The sequence below is a fragment of the Lissotriton vulgaris genome, chromosome 7, assembly GCF_964263255.1.
Source record: "Lissotriton vulgaris chromosome 7, aLisVul1.2, whole genome shotgun sequence".
Taxonomy (NCBI): domain Eukaryota; kingdom Metazoa; phylum Chordata; class Amphibia; order Caudata; family Salamandridae; genus Lissotriton; species Lissotriton vulgaris.
Genome location: NC_141695.1, coordinates 1,497,862,064 through 1,497,882,481, shown reverse-complemented (window position 1 = coordinate 1,497,882,481; position 20,418 = coordinate 1,497,862,064). Strand labels below are relative to the sequence as shown.

At 44.0% G+C, this 20,418-nt stretch overlaps 1 protein-coding gene across 5 annotated transcripts in view; it reads left to right on the top strand.

Annotated features, from left to right (window-relative positions):
- Positions 1-20,418, top strand: part of LOC147705869 (CMP-N-acetylneuraminate-beta-galactosamide-alpha-2,3-sialyltransferase 2-like) — a 383,457-nt gene that overhangs the window by 130,625 nt on the left and 232,414 nt on the right. For all 5 annotated transcript variants that reach the window (XM_086932319.1, XM_086932317.1, XM_086932320.1 and 2 more), the window contains one exon: positions 11,679-12,398. In XM_086932319.1, the coding sequence (XP_086788445.1) occupies positions 12,084-12,398 (315 nt within the window). In that variant the 5' untranslated portion in view covers positions 11,679-12,083. The remainder of the gene's footprint in view (positions 1-11,678; positions 12,399-20,418) is intronic.

Sequence of the window (20,418 nt, the reverse complement as noted above, 5' to 3'; positions counted from 1 at the left end):
CTGAGATAAGCCTGTCTGCTCGTGCCAAGCTACCAAAGGGGGTGAGCAGGGGTTATTAAGGAGTGTAATCCCCTTATCCTGACTTAGAAGTAAGGGTCCCTATTTGGACAAAGATGAATACCATTGCCAACTAGAGACACCCAGATCTAACATTTACTGTTCAAGGTTTCTACAGAAGCAGGGAAAAATACGAGCTGTAAGTGATTAGCTGAATTTTTTTTCTGTCCTCAACATTAAAATACTGTTCAAGTCTGTAAACATTTAGGCAGGTGGCAGTCCAACAACATCCAAATGAGGTCCCGTTGACAGGTATCCTTAAGTGCCACTCCTTTATACCTAAAAAACCCAAGCCATAAAAGCAGATATGACACTCAATCAAAGCAAAATATAATGAGGCAAAGCTTCATTTGATGGACAAACGCAAGATTGACAAGCTGGGGCTCGAATAAGAAGCAGGCAAATAAGTGTGACATAGAAAGCCAACCAATGGTAAGCAATGGAAGGGCTCCAACCCCTCTATATTCATGATATGATAAGGCACAATATGCCTAGCAAAGGTCAGCGTATGCGCTGCCTAGTGGGCTAAACTTAAAAATAGGGTCCCCAACCAAACACATGCCCCAGAAATTACCCCCCACGCCCCATCTACCAGACTTCTTGGAGGGGAGGGGGAGGTGCAAATGCAGCCTTCACTTGCTGCCTAACCGGAACTCCGACACCCGAGAAAACCACACATATGGTAAGGAAAGCCTAGACAACAGACCCTTCTAAGCAGCAACTTTTTATATAATTACTTCATACTTTCCAGGCCTTGGAAGCAGGAGTGCCAGAATGTGATTTCCCCAAAAAAGTGCACTGTCCAAAGCAGAGAAGCAGCAATTGTTTGCTTTATAAGTGGTCAGGTGAAATTCCCATCACATTTCTGTGGTTAATGGTCCAATGCAAGTCGCTGTATCTTAATGTGCCTCAGTTAAACGTTCCAAACATATTCTTATGCTGAAAGTGTCCCGGGACACGTTCAGCACGTGACGTCATGAGGTCATCATTTGCATATTGTCAGTCCCCCCACTTCTTTTTATAGGACTTGTGCCCTGTTTGTACCAAACATACAGGCACACTTTTTTGCAGTTTTATACACCGTGAACTCCACCCGAAAGCATTGGAGCACTGTAGATGAGCAACAGTGAGAAAGTGCAAGGTAATTGTTTTTATTTTTTTTTAGGTACGGGGAGATAAAGTGTACCTTTAATCAAAGGATGTTGAGAACTGCTGAGACTCGAGCCAGGTTCCTTAGTTCCAAAGTGGCATCTCTGATGGTAATGACACATCCTCATCCACTATCCTGCCCTAATTAATTGATTTCTGTACAGTGAAGCTCTGAATTTTCTTTTGTCACTGTATCTTAATGTGCCTCGGTTAAACCTAACAAACACAGGCAAACTTTTTTGCAGTTCTATACAGCGCAAACTTTACCCAAAAGCAATGGAGTACGATACATGAGAACCAGTAAGGTCACTTTTTTTTAGGTCTCGGCCTGATCCTGCGCATGCGCTGGTCTGGCCCAGACATTTAGTAGCTGCTTTGAAAAGTGCTACTTTCCTGGCGACCAGTTTACTATCACGCGCACAAGAGCGCGCGCGCATGCGCTTAATAGCAAGCTGGTGGCCGTCAAGGTAGCATTTGCGGTGACGCGCGTGTGCACCACTCGCGTCACCACTCGCTTTTTAAAAAAATTCTATTTCATATTGCGCCAATGCTTGTTTTTTTCGTCTTGTCCTTCTTCGATGATTATTGCTGCTGAAAGCAACATGGGCTCTTGTAGTTCCTGTCACGCTTAGCGTCCTTGGTTTCCAGGATGGCAGTAGTTGTTGTTTATAGTTACCGGACATAGGAGGCTGCCAATGTCTCAGGGTGCTACAGCGAGGCTATGCTGTCCCACATTTTTGTTTTGATATTGGCTCTGCGGAGCTCAGGCACCGCCGCACAGAGCACCCTGTCATGGCTGGACATGGGGCACGAAACGGCGGAAGGTGACTTGAAGTTAGAGGCAGTGGAGACCGGGACTGTTGACATCTCGCCCACTCCCGATCCTTCAGAGGTTCCCGAAACTTCTTCCCCCCTTGAGCTCACTAAGGCCCCTGGAGAACTCTCTTCGTCTATCCCCTTGGGGAACCGAGCAGCCCCTCCAGACTCCGCCCAGGACGATGGAGATCTCTTACCCCCTCTGGTCCGGGCATTCCCTGGTTCTCCTTGCGCTGTGGTCTCTGCTCTTCAAGCACCTGTAACCGACAGTAGGTGTCACTTCCTTCCCTCACGGGCAACTTTTGCTATGGGAAATCACTATCGAGGGATACTGGGTTGGCGACAGGCACTTGGACGTAGTAATCCGTATTGGGTTGTGCGATCCATTCTCGTCAGGGGTAATAGATGTGTAATAAATTGTAACAATACTTTTTTTGTTACCTCCTCCACTACACGTTAAACAGTACATTTTAACAGTGTTGTACGTGATTACCCGTATCGGAGCTTGCCAAGACGTCTGTAATGAGGCACATAATCGTCATTTTTTTAATAGGCCTGCAAGGCTAATGATGGCAAGTATATATAGTTCACAGGTCTGCTATTCGTTTAGGCAGTCTTATCCATTGTATGTTTATATATTCCTGATAAATTGTCCTATGTGGTGAGGGTGATGCTCAGCAAGTCTTTAATTTTGAGTCGTTTGCACTTTGCAGCATGTAGTTTCATTGTTTTCACTAGATGCAGGGCAACAGGGATTATGCAATTCTTATCCTTGTTTTTTTCCGCATTACTATGGATTTGCTGCATATACCACATAATCCACCATTTACTGCACAGTTAGAGATGTTAGCAAAAAAATATTTTGTTTCTAGTTTAAATGGATAAAAAGTAATAAAATCACAGGAACAATGTTGCTGTGGAAGGCCCTATGTAAAAGTTGCCTGGTTACCTTTCACCTGCTTGTTAATATAGTTGAATTTAAACTGGTACTAGTTAAGTTAAACTTGTTAACATGTAAAGAAATGACAGAATTATGAAGTAATACTATTACAAAATATGTTGCCTTACGTCGCATAATACTCCTATTCTTGCTGCATAATTTAGTCAACCATGCAACGTAATTTGGTCCTCGCCTGCCGTATAATCCCAGTGACCCTGATTATAGGTGTGAACCAACTCATTCCAGCACTCTCGATAAACCTGCCTGAAAAAACAGGACTTGCTGAAGAACATCCTCATTACTTAACACTAAGTAATAACTAAACCTTTTAGTGTGATAGTGTCCGCATTTTTCAGCAGGGTTGCTGTACTTTTAGTGTGACAGAACTAGTGATTTCCGACGAGGCGCTCAATGCCCATAGCGTTGATGGGGCTTTACCCCTCCCCCATCCCTGTTGTGTGTCTTAGCCTGGGCTGAGGCAGCTTTCCAGCTGGACTCCACGTTTTTGAGCTGCTTTGGGCTGCCTGGACAGTGACTGACACCTCATCTCAGCCTCATCTTAGAAATTCACAGGTGTTTAAAAGAGCATTTACTTGTTAACAAGGCTTCGTTGTTTTTTCGCGGGTTCCTGGAGACTCTGCCTAATCCTTACGTTTGGAAATTACTTTTGCTGCCACAGTTTGAGAATATGTTTCCTGAAAAGTAACGTTAGGCTTTGATTTTTTTAGTAGTTATGCCACATCCTTTCCTATTTCAAGGTTCAGACAATGTTCAGTTGCTGCTGCTACTACACAGCCTGACCAAAGGGTTGCAGGTGATGCTATAACATTGACCCTATAGCCCCTCGAAGCTGTCACTGTGATACAGAGTCCATTTTTTAGCAAGCTTCTGTGTTTTAGGGCAGATTGAATTTTTGACAGTTATCACTTGAGTTATAACATCGGCACATCACATGGAATCTCATTTATACGCTGACTTATTTGCCTTACATTCCTAATGGTAGACCTTAATAGTGACAAAACAAACAAGCATCGGCATAGCCAATAGGTCTCGCATTTGGGACCTTATAGGTGTTTAGCCATGCAACAGTTGATGTTGTTACACCAAGGATATTGTGCTGCATAACAAAATACTTATAAGGTCCCAAAGGCGAGACCTATTGGCTATGCCAATGCTTGTTTGTTTTTAGGCAGAGGGAGTTTAAGTGTCCCTAGAATCAAAGGTTATTGAGCCGACGCTGAGATTAGAGCCAGATTTCCCAGTTCTAAAGTGGCAGCTCTTGCTCTAATTAATTGATTTCTGTACAGTGGAGCTCTGGCTTTTACTTTGTCTTGGAATCGACTGGATATTATCATCTGCTTGTGACAATGCGTTGTCCATTTGCAGTAGTTCCCAGTTTAAACAAAAGCAGCAATATATGACCTCCTGTTCCATTGCGGTGCCTGGATGTAGGCATCCATTTTTATCACAAAACACATGCTGCGGATGTACACGGCTTTTAGTCATGTGGCCAACATTTCAAACCCGTCCTGTCACACCTTTTTCATAGATTTATTAGATAGAGTATATGAGAACATATTTAAACAAAAAAACGAAAGTATTTAAAACGTGAAGGATGCAGAACAGAGGACTGTGTTGTCACCTAAAAAAGTGAGGTGTTACATGTTACTCTGTGCCCCTCCATCCTCTGTTTCTCTCAGACGCCCCTCCCTTATGGGAAAACGGGACACCTGCAGTGCTAGTGCAACAGTCCGTTTCCATGGGCGTTTTTACTCACTGTGTTACTGTTGAGAGCTCAATATAGCGGTGGGGCAGCCTTGTTGGTGCCACTGATGTGTAATAGAGGAAGGATCACTTTCCCCCAGCCTGGAAAAGTAACCTGAATCGTGCAGCTCCCGTGTTATTACTAATCCGGAAGAGCCCGATCCCAGGCTTCTGTGGCAGCCTCGCAATGGAACTTCAGCCGGCGAGACGTAGTCCTATTTTTACTGCACCGTCGCATTGTGAGAACCCCTGAAAAAGACATTGTTTAAGGATAACCAGTATGGTATTTGCAGACTGCAATGGCCAGTCACAAGCATGGCCTGAAATTACAAACTCTGGACCTCACTGAGGAGGTGCGATACCTTAGGGCAATATTGTACATTTTTTATGTCTCAAAAACACCTAAATAAAAAATGTATTAACAAGAAGAGGTTGGGGTAGAATCTCCGGTTGTGCAGACGCATTGGTGGGAGATTATGTTATGGCCAGAAACCAACAGCGACTCAAAACACGAGCGCTCGTGTCCCGGCCAAAAACAAATGTTAAAAAATAGTGCGCTGCAAGTAAGAGAAATGGCCGAAGCGAAATTACCCCTGTAACAGGGTCAGTTGCTATGGGCATGACAAACCCACCAAAAGGAGGGATAAATCGCACTAATTCACCTCACAAAAGAAAGGCAGTTTGAAAGGGAGAGGAAGGAACCAAAGAAAGGCGAAGAGCGTGGCCAAACCCAAAGAGGGAATACAGCATGCCTTGCAGAGCAGCGCATGCGCGCTGACTCTAGGCTCGACCTAAAATGTGTTCTGGCAAGGGTCTCCCTGCATTTCCACCTGAGAGGCAGCAGCACTAGGGCATCTTTGGTTCTCCCCTTGTTGCTTCATATGGAATTAAAAATATTACCTTAATGCAACTGTAATAGCGGCAGTAATTGTTTGCTCAATAATATGAGGTTGTGCTCACATCTGACGTGCAAAGCCTCACTCTCCTGCCTTGCATTGTAGCCCAGAAATGCTTGAATAGCTTCTCTCGCTACGATAGTCTACATTTTTCTAACAGTTTGAATGTTGAGTGTGTACTATCTCACCATTACGTTTCTGCACCTGCATAGCTCTTTTTGTTTCGCTTTTGTCACATTATCTCCATTGGAGCCTCCATATGAAAACATGTACATTTTGTATTCTGTACTAGTGGGCATTTATCTGTATTTGTACTTATTGAATACTAGAGGATCCTCTTGTCGCAATGGCTCTGTGAGTTCCATATTAAATGTTCTTTCTGTTAAACATTTCCAGCCTTTTAATTCGTCTTGAGCTTTGATTTCTTTAATAGTCCACAAAGTTGCCTTTAAAACTAAGCATTGTATGGTCTAGACAAGGAGCATAGTGTTTAAACGCTAAGGCGCTGTACTCTGACACTGAGGTCTATGGTCAATACTATTCTATGGGAAAGAAACATTAGATTTCAACAGCCTTTGAAAACATTTTTGGCCTCAGTTATTTTGCTATGGCTTTATGTACAGTGCCCGTTCAATAGTATTGAATGTGCTGAATAGAATGTTAAGGTGTATCAATCATGCTATAACGCATCTGTCCTTTGTCCTGATTTCTCAGAAGCTGTCAATCAATCGGCAATTTGTATAGCGCGCTACTCACCCAGGGGGGTCTCAAGGCGCTGGGGGGGGGGGGTTCGTTACTGCTCGAAGAGCCAGATCTTGAGTTGCTTCCTGAAGGAGAGATGATCCTGGGTCAGCCGTAGGTAGATGGGGAGGGAGTTCCATGTCTTGGCCGCCAGGTAGGAGAAGGACCTTCCTCCAACGGTGGCTCTGCAAATGCGTGGTACATCGGCGAGGGCGAGGCTGGCGGATCGGAGCTGGTGGGCAGGTGTAATAAAATTGTACAAAGATGTGAACAAAACGTTACATAATTAAGGTAAACACAGTAATGTGTTTTTAGTTGCTGCTAACATTGTGTCCGCTCAAAGGTTACAGTATAGCCATTCATCCCAACCAAAGAAAACACAAATAGAAATCCGACATAGCCATCAATGCATTCCACACCACTGTACGAGTGCTAAATCATTGGTAGAAATGTTTTATTTGATTTCCACTGTGAAAACACTTTACCATTATAAAACTTTGTGTATCTAATACCACACTGTAAAATGATTAGTGCTATTATATGCATTTTAAATCTTGATATACAAGCACCTGGATGTGGCTTGTAGGTAGGTGCAGCAATTACTTGAAAATAGTTACAAATATTGATTTTGTAAGTTCTGAATACCAAGAGCTCTACGAAACCTGCAAATGATAAATATGAGACTATTCCTGCAAGTTGTTGCTCTAGGAAAAATAGGATTGTCACTACTTGACCAAGGAAGGAAATACATATATGTGCATGGACATACACAACTGCAGTAAAAGTATACTTGTAGATTTCCTTTTATGGAAATACGCACACATATGCTGTTACACATTCATCTACACATTCATGCATTAACACACAAGCTAATCCCCATAATACAGTGCTTGTCAGGGGTGGGAGAGTGCAAGGGCAGTTCAGGGGAATGTCGTCACCCTGGTGCGAGGGAAGGAACCTGGCTTGCCTGGCGCTCTCAGCTGCTAGCCTCTAGATCTGAACTCCGTTCACCCCATGTAGTCCCTGTCCATACTTACCCTAACATGGCCTATAAACTGGTCACCCTAGCACTGCCTCCTCCAATAGTGTTGCCTTCTCCAACCCTTGGACAAAAACTCTTCACATGTTGACCATTCACATTTTGAGGAAACTTATTGCTTGGTTCCAAGAGTTTCACGCTTGACTTTTTTGAAAATAAAACCTGCATGCCATTCACTTTCGTGGAAGTCGTTTTTCCTTTGTTAAACATATGTTTTTGCTCTCGAACATTGCTAAAAAATAATGCTACTGCACCTAAAAGAAAGCAAGCATTGGCTAAGCCATTAGTTCTCATATTTGAAAGATGACATTTTGGTGTCGATAGAACTTGTTGGTGCTGAACAACATCAGCAACAAACTTCATTTTTTGCGTTTTCGCTGTTGTGGGTCAGCAGCGCTGCGACGGGGATATCAGAGGGGAATTAAGCAAATTGGTGCAGACGAGTGCTACAAAGCAACTGAGGAGCTGTGGGGGATGGCAAAAGAACGCTGAGCAGGACGGGCGGAAATGATAGACGAACTGAGAGGAGCAGCATGGAGAGTGCAGGGAAAGTGGGGATATGACGGGGACGCATCACACACGAAGGAGAGTGACAGAACATACATGCACTCCCATGGAGTTCTTAAACAAAAGGAAAGAATTCCCTGATGTCATCAATGGACATATACAAACCATCATTTCAAAAGGATGGTAAAGAAGCTATGCTGAAGGGAAGGGAGAAACACAAGAAAAAGAAGGAAAGCAAATGAATAATAAACTAGCAAATGATTGACAAGAAAGCAAACCAATGATGATCAGTGGTGCAAAGCGCCGTCTTAGTATCAGTATTATAAAAAGCTGTCTGTAAATGAGACCTAAACATAGCAGTTGTCTGAGATTTTCCGAATAGAAAAGTTCTCTTTAATTTTCCAGACCTGCTGGAATCTTTTATTTATCAGACCCATTCGAAGAGCATGCTAAGAGAAGCATGCATTATCCATTATTATACACCTTCATGCGACGCTAGATGCAAAAAGGAAGATTGCTACCTGGTTGTCGCAGGGAGGTTTATTTTAATGTTTTGAGTGAGTGTGGTCCAAGGGGCAGAACAGCACTTTGCACTGATTCAAGACAATTGGCAAAAAGAGGAAAACATACTTTTGAGATAATGCAAGCCAAATAAAGCAGTCAACTAACGAATCCTCTCACTTCACCTTTAATCACCTCTTGCCATTTTCTCTTTTCACTGCCCTCATCTCTAACAGTCTCTCACATTTATCTCATGCCCTCTCTGGTCCCGTCACCTCCTGTGCCCCTCAGCACTTCTCATTCACCTCGTCTCTCCATTCAGATTTTTGTCTATTTGTATCTTACACCTCTCCAGTCCCCTTATTCAACTTTCACATCTCCCCTTTGTTCTAACAGAAGCCCTCACCTTTGACTCACACTCACTTCTTGCGTGTCCACACTTCACTGAATTTTTTAATTTGGGTGCGAATGCAAGTTCAGAATGGGATGAATGAATGTATGATTACTGATGGGCTTGTTTGAGTGAGTTGCATATTGAGCAGTGAGGGAGACATGTGAGTGAAGTGTCACATGAGTGCAGGATGAGTAGTGTATTTGTGTGACTGCGGGTGAGGTATAGGGTGAACAGCGCAAGTGCATTGTGAGTGCAGAGTGATCACTGTGAGTGCAGGGTGAGTGGGTGAATGGTGTGAGGGCAGGGTGGGCATGAAAGTGAAGGGCGAGAATGAGGAGCGAGTTGTCTAAATGCAGGGTGCATTCCCAGACACTTGAAGTAACTCAGCAAGTTATTGACGGCGGCGTAGGGTTTAAGATCTAAGTTAAACTATTGCGGCATTAATCGGTGATCGAGGGTGGAGGAAATAAATAATGTGCTGATCCTGCTACAAACTTACAGTCCTATGGTTAGGGTTGCCAGCAGATTATTTTGATGGCCCAGTCGGTACAAAAATAAGCAGTCTCCTAAAGCTGTATTTTCGGCACTTATCTGTGCATACTTCGAACAGCAAATATAAATAGAAAGCACTTTTAATTGTGTTCTAGGGCTGCCTCAATGATCCATGACTGACAAAGAGAAAAAAGACAGAAAAGTCACATAACAAATGCATGCATACTTTTGTATTTAAAAGTCTATTAAGTGTCAAGAGGAGGTCTTTCCAGGCTCTTTAAAGAAAACAGGCAGGATTTTTTTTTGGGGCAACCCTACTTTATATTCCTTTGCCTTAAATGCATTCTCATAGTACAACAGTAATTGTAAAATAAAAATGTAAGGAACAGGCAGAGTGGGGGCCCTGGGGGTACTGGAACCTGGAAAAAACTAAGCCTCTGTAACCAGTTTACAAAGGCATGCAAATATGCAAATGGTATTTAAAGACCTGTGAATAATCGGGGCCTCCTGGAGATGACTCCAGACACTGCTGAGCCTCCAGCAGCCCGAGTTTCACTGCAGCAGCAGCCGGGCTGAGACACACGATGAGGGAGGAGGGGGCTGAAGCCCTTGGGCCTGGGCAGAAGTGTGACTGTGAAGGCGCGACCCTCTTTGCATCGCTCCACGGCCCCCCTGGGGGTCGCTGCCCACAGTTTGAAGACCCCTGGCTTAGATGATCCATCACCAGATAAGCAACCAGGCCATAGTATTAATAAATAGTTGAAGTGATGAGACACACACACAAATACATACATACACGCTCTCTAGACACCATACATTTGAATGTGGGCTTGCCACCTTAGTGTCACTTCCGTATAAGGTCATACTCCTATGTCACACTGCACCAGCAATACACATGAAACAAAACCCCTGGTGCCATCAAGAGCACAACACGCCTCTAAGCCAAATTGTTGCCTAAGATTTTCCATCAAGTCAGCACAACCATGTCCAGGATATCCAAATAACTCTACACATCAACAGTAGACCCTAAACTCACCTCCCTGCACAACCATGCAAACAACAGAGATCAAGCCATATGACTGGCTAAAACCTTCGCCTAGGCAAATATGCCTCAAAACATAACTACCCTATGCCAAGCAAGGGTCAACCATAAATCCCTGAAAGTGAAATAAATGACAGTGTCTTTCAGAATGCACACTTCCATATATGTAATGCTCCACGGTAATCGATAACCAGTTTTAGCTGGCAGTTATGCGATATAGTTCATCACTAAACGCAACACTAGTCTGTTCCTCCCTTGCCAGACACTGCATTGTGACTCACTGATAAAGATTATTAAACACAACACACTGTCACGGTTATCGGACCACACTGACTGAAGTTAGCGACTACTGTAGAACTTTGGAGGGTGAGCAGATTCCGTAAGTGCCACAGGACATTCCAAATGGTGTTTAAGTAGTTCGCAAATGCACATGACATAGCCTATAAAGTTTAGAATGCACAAAGCGCACATTGTATGGATGCCCTAAAGGCAAGAGTAAGTCGAACAATAACTTGAACAGAGCGAGTTGAGAGGACAGGTGATATGCTCCGAAATAGCCTACAGACGGAGACTGGCAACAGTTATGATAAAACAGTCTAGACCTGATTTAGGAACTGGAACAGGGACCAACAACACTGCAAACCTCAGATGGATCACAGAAGAGCGGTAGCTGGGCAGAGGAGAAGTGTAATGTTGTAGGACATAAAGGAGATAAGCAAATTTTCTTTAGTCATAAATTCCAGATGCTCTAGCAGCTTTTCAACAAGCTGCTTCCTTTCTGATCATGGAATAATGCCAGGCCTAAAAATAGAAGGTCAGGAATCAAAGGTAATGTCGCCCATCCCAGAAACCTTGATGAAGACAACTTCTTCATCCCTGGGCGCCTCATTCTTTTCTGAGTTTTAGCGGCATAGTGTGCAGTTCACACACAGGCTGGACAAATTTCTAGCACCCACTTCAAGGCTTAACCTCCAATTTTTTCAGATTTTAGGAGGCATATCCTAGTGCAAAGTGAGGTTAGGCAGCCCACCTTGGGCACAACGGCACTAGGTACCAGCTTGAGCCGCAAAAGATCAAACGCTGTGACGCCTGCAAGGAGTATGGACTTTTGGGTAAGTGGGGAAAAACCTAGCAAGATCCTGATAACTGATCACTCGTTGCTTCTGAAAATCTATTCATGATTACAGCTATGAGTTGACATTGTGTCGTAGAACATCTCTAACACTTTTGAAACATGTATGTCAGATTTTTTTGTTATTTTGTTGGCAAGAAATGTTATACACATACCACTTTAAAAATATTTAACAATGATCCAACTCTTATCCATGTTTCCTTTTCAGATGTTTAAAGTCCAGACACCATCTTCTGTGGAAGAAAGTTTTGGTGTGTGAAGCATAGGTGAGGATTTCACCAAAGACAGCAAATTCGAAGTTTTCTATTGACTGGAGAGATTTCCGTTTGTCTGCATGTTGCACAGACCTTTTCGCCAACGGAGTTTGATGTTTTCCTCTCGTGTTCTGTAGATCATGCTTTACATCCAGATAGCTAATGAGATCAAGCTGAAAAGAAAAACAAATCAGTTGGTTGAAAGAGAGAAGAAAAATGTCCATGGCTCTTATTCTAGGCTGAAGAAATCGTAAGAAGAAAAAAATGTGTCTCTCTCTAGTCCAAACTGGAAATGCATTTGTCCTAATAAACTGCGAGAAGTGTACTAGCTGGTGATCTTTTCACTAAGAATACTTTAAATGATGAATTACAAAGCAAACCACTGCAGAAAGATGCAGCACAAGAAGTTATGTATCCCGGTCCTCCTCCTTCTACTGCTCCTGGTGCACAAGATGTACCAGATCGTGTGCATTTATCATCCGTCACCTTACTGTAGCTTCAGCGGCATCTGGAATTTGACCCAGGCTAGGAGGCATCGGCCATGCAGCTGTAAACAATGCATCTCTGAGAAAGGAGTATCAAGCTGGTTTGATATGCGCTTCAACTCCTCAGTCAGCCCGCTGCTAACCGCCCAAAACCCAGAGATTCCTGTGCATGTGCAAAGGTGGTGGTTGGTGAGTAATCCCTCAAACTTGCTGTAGCTTTAATATGCAACTTTGCTGATTGTTTTGTCGCTAAATAATTACTGTACAAACGTTGTATAATGCATAATAACAATGGAAATCTAAAAATTGCATAATTTATGTTCGATTGTTTTATTCTTTGAGTTTAACATCTTCAGGTTGTGGCCCTTTTTTCACACTTGTAAAGTCCATAGTGAGCCTTATTCGTAGGTTGGGCTGCATTAAGGTGGTGTTCTGCACTGCAGGTAGAGGGACAGACGCTCTTTTTCATCCTCTGGCATACGAGCTATGTGAAATGTGTCCATTTAGAACTTTACTTCAGATCACTGCCGTTAAGACTTTGACGAAGTTCACAATGGATATACCCTAGCATGGATGTTATCAGTTTTAGAGCAGCCAACATTTGAGGGGAAGCAGCTTTACATACACCAGCGACGTTTATGCTTAATGTGAGACAAGGGACGATGTAATGTAAATGCGTGTGAACATTGAAAATGCGCACATCCCAGTAATTGGGCACTCCCTCTGGTTCAAAAGTAAGTTGACTCCATATAGTTTTGTAAATTTATTCAATTTGAATTATTTCATAAGTTCGTCATTGAATTCTTTTCATCCGATTAATGATATTTATCACAAAATCATCATCGCTCCGATGCATTTCGGGTCCAAGACCCTTTCTCAAGGAGCACTGCAAAGATAAGAACGATCTATGTTGGCATCATAATAGTATTATCCAGATAACAATTCAAGAAGAGCAATTCCCAAAGAATGACACCAAACGTGTGTGTTTCAAAAACAAAACGAAGGTATTGTGTGAACAGATATACGAAAACTGTAAGGAAGTGGTATAAACCAGAAAAACATAGCGAGGTTTACCCAACCAAAAGACAGAGGGAAGTGTCGAAATGATATAAATGCACCCGACAAGGGAGTGAATGCGTTGCGGAAAAACTAGAGTAACGTAAATGCAAGCTCACGTGAGGGTGGAGCAGTACTGCGATGCTGAAAGGGAAAATAAAACGGGCGGTTAACTAGTCACTCGGGACGCGAGTGCATTGCTAAACAAAGGTTAGCTAGCGGGTTTCTGTTGGAACGCTTACCGATGTGATTTGTGGGTAGGGACAGAAGAAGTCTCCTAGTTGTTCCTGCAACTCGGGCTCACCGGGCTGGAATAACAGCTCGCGGGTCGGGTAGATGGACTTAAGAGTGAACGCGGGATCAACCGCCAAGGAAATTAACAAAGGACTCGGTACTGTTGGCTGTGGTGGCCATGTTGGAGCGGGTCTGTTAAGGGAACCATGAGTGTATGAGACATGTAACTGACGCCATACAGACGAAATGGTGCGACAAACAAGTGACAATGTGAATAACATGATAAACATGTAAAAAGACGGAAATGGTGAGATGAAAAAAAGTAACATAAAGATGAGTTACATGGGCATGAACTTAAAACATAACGATAAAGATGAAAGTACAATTGACATCTCAGAGAACTCGCACAATATAAATGTGTCCATTATGTACCCGGCTGGGTACTTTACAGGAAGCAACTTAGCTCAATTCGATCATTGAGCCCGAACGGTTTATGCGATTGCAAATAGTAAATCCATGAAGTTTCCCTTTGTAATAGAAACCTATTGTTGTCTCTTCCTTCTTTTTTTTCAATCATCTCCAGGACCAAAAATTTCAATTGTGCCACGGTGTGTTGATTTTCCATGAAGTGTGCCGCCACACTAGATTTGGTTTGCTTTGTCCGAATATTAGATTTGTGTTCGTTTAGTCTAACTTTGATTTTTCGCTCGGTTTTACCTATGTAGGTCTTGCCACATGGGCACTTAAGAAGGTAAATTAGGTTGGACGAATCACACGTTGCGTTAACTTTCAGGTTGATCGCTGTTCCTTTCATAGGGTGGTTGATTTTGTTACCCCTTATGATGTTGTTACAACTGTTGCAGTTAAGGCACGGTATGGTGCCCTTGTAGGTAGGTGAAATGGATGTTTCTTTGGACAGAATCTCCTTCAGGTTGCTAGCTCTGCTGTAAGCAAAAATCGGAGGGTCTTTGAACATTTCTTTAAAATCGGGTTCAGATGCCAGGATTCTCCAATGTTGTAGGATTATTTTTTTGAATCTTCCACTCACTGTTGAATATTTAGAAACCACTACCATCCGGTTGGTTTCTTTTTTGGTTGTCTTTTTCAGAGCTGTCTGACGTTGAATTCTAGAAACTTTTGTCTTGGCCTCCTCTGTAGTTTCCTTAGGGTATCCTCTAGATGCGAATCTTGAGCTCATTTCATCTAACCGTTGATCCAAGATATCCGGATTGGATACGATGCGTTTAACTCGCAACATTTGACTGTATGGTAAGTGACGTTTTAGCGAGTGTTGATGAAAGCTGGCGAAATGCAGCATATTATTGCGGTCTGTCGGCTTTCGATATAGGTCTGTGTTTAGGCCGGTATCAGATCTGGTGATTAATACGTCCAGAAAATTAATTTGGTTGTCATCGATGTTCCATGTCATTTGTATCCTGTGGTCTTTTGTGTTTAGGTGGTTGAGTTCATCTTCTAACATGGTTTTGGTGCCTTTCCACATGAAAAATAGGTCGTCGATGTACCTGACGTACATCAACAGATTTTCGGTCCAAGATGGATTGTCATATATGTACTGCTGTTCAAAATTGGACATATAGATGTTTGCATACGTTGGAGCTGCGCAATTCCCCATGGACATGCCAGATGATTGTTGGAACCAATGGTTGTTGTGACAGAAATAACTATGGTAAAGTGTGTAGATCATAAGCTCCATCAGGAACACTTGCATGGCTTCAGGGATGTTGCTGTGTGCTAAGGTTTTCTCAATGGCTTCTATTCCACCTTTGTGTGGAATAGAGGTGTACAAACTGCTCACATCAGCAGTACAAAAAGTTACAATGTCGTTTTGATCTATTTTTATTTCTGACAGTTTGAGTATGAACTCCGTGGTGTCTTTCACGTAGCTTTTAGTTTCTTTGACGAATGGTTGCAGATAACGATCCAAGAATTTGCCTACAGGCTCATGCAGGGATCCCTTGGTGGATACTATGGGCCGCATTGGCGGGTCCGTCAAGTTTTTGTGTATCTTTGGTAAGAGAGTTATGGTGGGACTTCTTGGGACGATGTGTCACACTGACATCAACTTGTGCTGTTAAAACCGGTTCATGCGTCCTTGTCCTTATCCCGATTGAGGAGCGATCTGTTCCAAAGATTCATGTGAGGTGGCTGTTGTAGGATGCTGCTTGTTTCCGTCCTTCACACTCCTCTCCCTGGGTGAATCCCCATCTCCTTCCTCTGTTTCCTATTAAATCGTTACACTTTTTGTGGGGAGAGAAAAGACTGCACCGTTTCTCTCTGTGCTCTAAGATTCAAGTCTCCCTTCAAATCAAATCCCATGGCTTTCCTTTAAGCCCCCACCTTCATCTTTTTTTCATGAATGAAATTCACTCAACGTTAGAGGCCTGCACCTCATGAATGAATGCTTGCAGTTAAAATTATCAGGAGCTGATGGTGTCCGAGGGACCTGTGATACAGCGGAGAGCATGGGGTAACATATTTACCACACATAACCAATTTAATAACCTTTCATTATTAAAACTAATTTGGCCCATACCTATAACTGGTCCTCTGATGAACCTTTTGAGAGTTGACAGGGATTGTCAATAGTTAAGACAGATAATACTCCTCCTATGAGGACCTACAACAAAGGGAATATTCTACAAACCAAACTATACATCACAATATGTAAACCTCATTAATCACAATTATCAATAATGACAGACTCAGTTTTACAATTCACTTAGCTTTATCGAATCATTTGAAAGCATATGAAATGGTCAAACAAAGGTGCAGCATTGAATCTCAGTTCGTCACATAAGAGAAACAAAATAGGGTCATTCACAATAACATCCCTCTTAACGAGCATGAGTGAGTGGATAGGAAGAGAGACAAAAGAGCATTGTAACAAATCAATGCAATTACAGAGTACCATATGAACATAAGAAAACTATAGCACCGCGTGCTAATAAGTCCATCCCTAATTTAGTAACAAAGTCCAAGCAATTTACAGTTTTCATTGGTTCAGGAGCATAGGGTGTTCAGTCACACCACTTCTGTCGCTCTTAACTCTCAAAAGGTCTTTGTTTAGACTCATTCAGTCATCACCGTCCTTCAGCAGAGAAAATCACGATATTCTCCTTCCTAGGCTTGCTCACATTTTGGAAACATTTGTTACAATTCACTAGAGCAGTTATCCTCAAAACTAAACATTTCCTCGGACAATAGGAAGTTCCGTTGATACTCCAATCACGTAGCCATTTACAAGGAAAGAACACAATAATCATAACTAAGGACAAAATACATTTTTCTGCATTCTACGTTTAAAAAGCAAATTAACCCTAACAGTGGGTTGAGGCCTTCTCTGTAAAGCGTGTAGTTTTCTCTAGGAGAAATAAACCTACTCGGTTATTTGTTCACAATAAAAGTTCTATTTCATTATCCATTTAAATTTTATATTACTCTAATATAAACACAAACATTTTCAACAATTATTCTATGTAATCAATATTGCTCGTTAAACTTTTGGGACGGGGAACATGGTGGCGGACAGTCAGAGCTGAGCGGTCTCTGTCTCGTCACCTCTGAACAGACGGGAAAGGAGAGCCTGAAAACAATGGATGTAGCTACTTAAACTTTAAAAGTCTATTCTATTCTATTTAGTTGTATCTAATGAATTTAACATAAAGTCATTAAGAATAGCTCAGAGGGGCATATCTTTTGTCCAGTGGTGCATTTTACCTGCTCACGTCGACTGCCTGATACTGCCTGATACTCTCCCGTAGCCTGCAGCGCATGCCAATACTTGCGCGGGTATTTGCGCTGATGCTGCGATCCGCCCTCACACGACCCGTCTTCGGACGTGGTCTCGTGGCCTGCGGTCAAGGTCAAGGTTTGCGTTGAAGCGCTTGCCGGTTTCTTCCCAGGCGGGTGTACTCCGCCACGGTCATCGCTGTGGCTGAGGCTGCAGGGAGTGCCGACCTGCCGCCGCGAGGTGGGATCTGTGTGGAGGCAGTGCTACGGGTCGCCGTAGCGGCCAGAATCGGGCTGTGGAAGGGTGGAATTTCGCTTACAATACCAAAGGTGGTTGAGCAACAGGAGGGCGGCTGGAAGGACGCAGCGGATGATGATGGCCTCCCGTGGATGACCCCGGTAAGGAGGAAAGGGAAGGGGGCGCGGGGCTCTTTCTTGAAGGAGAGAGTACTAAAATGAATGTGGGTTTTGCGGATTGCATAAAACCTGGAAGTGCTGGGGCAGAACAGAAGCTTGCAGGGGTGAACAGCAATAAACCTCAAACTAATAGTATTCCAAATAGGTATACCCTACGCAGTAAAGGCGCCTGGGGGGCGAATTTATCGCCCACAGAAATCTCGCCAGGCTATACCATATCAAAAAGTAGGCAGGTGGAGGGTGTGGCCATGCACTCCTACTCAGACGGAAAAAAAGCTAAAAAACGCTGCTGAACCAAAAAACAAACAGATTAAGCAAACCAACTTAGCGAGTTCACGCATTACTCCCTCCCTGCGGACCTATCTCAAAGTACAAGCCCAGACTCCAGCAGTGAATATACAGATCAACCAAGAGCACGCAAACCCTGAAAGAAGGTCAAATACAGGAGGTCTTTCATCCACTGGTGATAGTGAAGGCTCAAGAACCATGGAGCTAGAAAACAATGCAATTCGCCTGGAGAACAGTTTTGCCTGTTTAACAGAAACAGCAGGATTGGTAGACCCTAAAGTCACACCACAGCCCGATTTTAACCAACAAGCCACAGCACAGCGATTCCCCAAAACTGCAAATGCTAATACCAATGCCCCCATTCTAAACTTTGCCTCAAGCACTGTTCCTACGGAAGTAAGTCCATCAAGACAATTAGCCGGACAGGAAGGAGGACTGTGCGAGGACGCTATGGGGTCTAGCTCCACGACAGAGAATCCACGTTTAGGTCTGATCTTAGAAATGAGAGAGAAATTCAATGTATCAGAAAACAATCAACAGAGGATCCAAGGTGATTGCGAAACACTGGAAAAAAATGAAATAATGGGCAGAGTGGAAGCAGTAGAAGTCGCAGTCGACGATCTCTCGAAACGGGTTAATGTGAACTCGGGAGAGATCAGGAGATTAAATCAGAAGGATAAAGAATTGGCAGACAAATTGGAGAGTTTGGAAAATAACGCTAGAAGGAACAATATTCGGATTTTGAATATCCCGGAAGACCTTGAGGGTGGAAACATTAAGTCCTTCATAATTAATCTCTTAAATGAAGCCCACCCCGAGATTGAGACAGTTGGCAGTGGACAGAGTTCGAAAGGAGAGAGGAGCTTCTTAGCCTCAGACCTTTCTTTAGCAATCTTGGTGTTTCATCCATAAAGCACACATAAAGTATGAGAGCCAGGTGACAAAGGACTTGCATCACGTTGGAGTAGAAATGGAAGTGAAGGATTGTGGGCACTTTCAACAGACTGGCTGGTTTGAGGCCATTCACCAATAATATACTTGCTCCCCTCTTAACAATCATTGTGTTCCCACTGGCAATCAGATCTTGCTGAGAACACTAAACAAGAGGGGGATTCATGTCCGCTGGAAGAATAACATACGTTGCCTGCCATTAGAAAATAGGAAGGCTGTTCTGCTCTCTCACTTGAATCTCTCTTTCTAAACCTTTCTTCTAGAACTAGGAAAGCCTTGAAAGCTGAAAAGGTCGAGGACTCTGAGAAAGGCACTGACTCTAGGCAAACCTAAACCACATGCTTTCTGATAGCCTAGTAGAAGCTTAGAGAAATCCTGCTGTCCAGGAATAATTTGCTTCTAACCTGTAAGGTACTCAGAAAGACGGAGCATAATTATGCGATTTTGGGTTGTCCAGTTTTAGGTCTCGCTCTCGAGACCTATTGTTGTGGAAATGCCTCTCAAGGGAGACAGACCGGGCCACGCGCGGTGATTCGGGACCGTGGACACGCACGTACAGGCACGTGCGCGCGCGCGCACATCTCCTGTCCCGCAGGCAAACCAGCATTCAGTTTCACTGCTTACAGTGAGACAAGAGATGGCATGCTGTTCACAAACACACACAAACAGACGCGCGCGCGCGCACACACACAGGCACACACACACGCATGCACACACACACGCACGCACACACACACACACACACAGACACAGACACAGACACACATCCCCGCCCTCTCTGCCCCCCCCCCACCCCACTCACCGGGTTCTTTCCGCAGCGGGTCAGTCTCGGCAGCAGGCAGACTCGAAGGTCGGCGTGTCTTCTCTGGCGATTTTCAGCTTGCGCCGCTACAGCTGATGTGCACGCTCACGGCGACTGCGTCTCGTGCACTCCCACCACGCTGTTTCGCGCCGGCGATTCTCAGCTTGTTCTCGCATGCATTAAGGCCCTTGACACATCTGCTAGCCTCCCCACCGCATCCCTGCCCGATCTCCCTCATCTCCACTCCGCTGCCACTGTTGACGGAAGAGCATGAGTAGGAGGCGCGGGGCACATGCACGGCCTTCCTTCCGACTCCACGTAGCACAGACCCCCCCCCCCCTCCCCGGAGAGCGTCGTGGCTCGGGTCACGTGACCGCGGCGCTGACATCAGGCCAGAAAGGCTGGAGCGTATTTGCACTCGGCGGGGAAATATGCTCCCGGAGCTGCGGATGCCATCACCAAAGGAAGTTTTTCTAAGGGGTCGAAACCAAAAAGCATCCGGTGGGGAGGCTCGTGTTTGTGTGGCTTTTCTACTGAAAGGAAGATTGGATGAAGGGTACGCTAAGTAAACAAGGCAGGCGACGCCTGGATGGGGTGGAGAAGGAGAGAGGGCAGAGAGCCCAGGGTCTGGTTACAGTAGATCGATGTTTGCCTCCATTGAGCTGCAGAGGAGAAACTGCTCATCGTCCCAGCAGAGGTTCACGAGGCTCA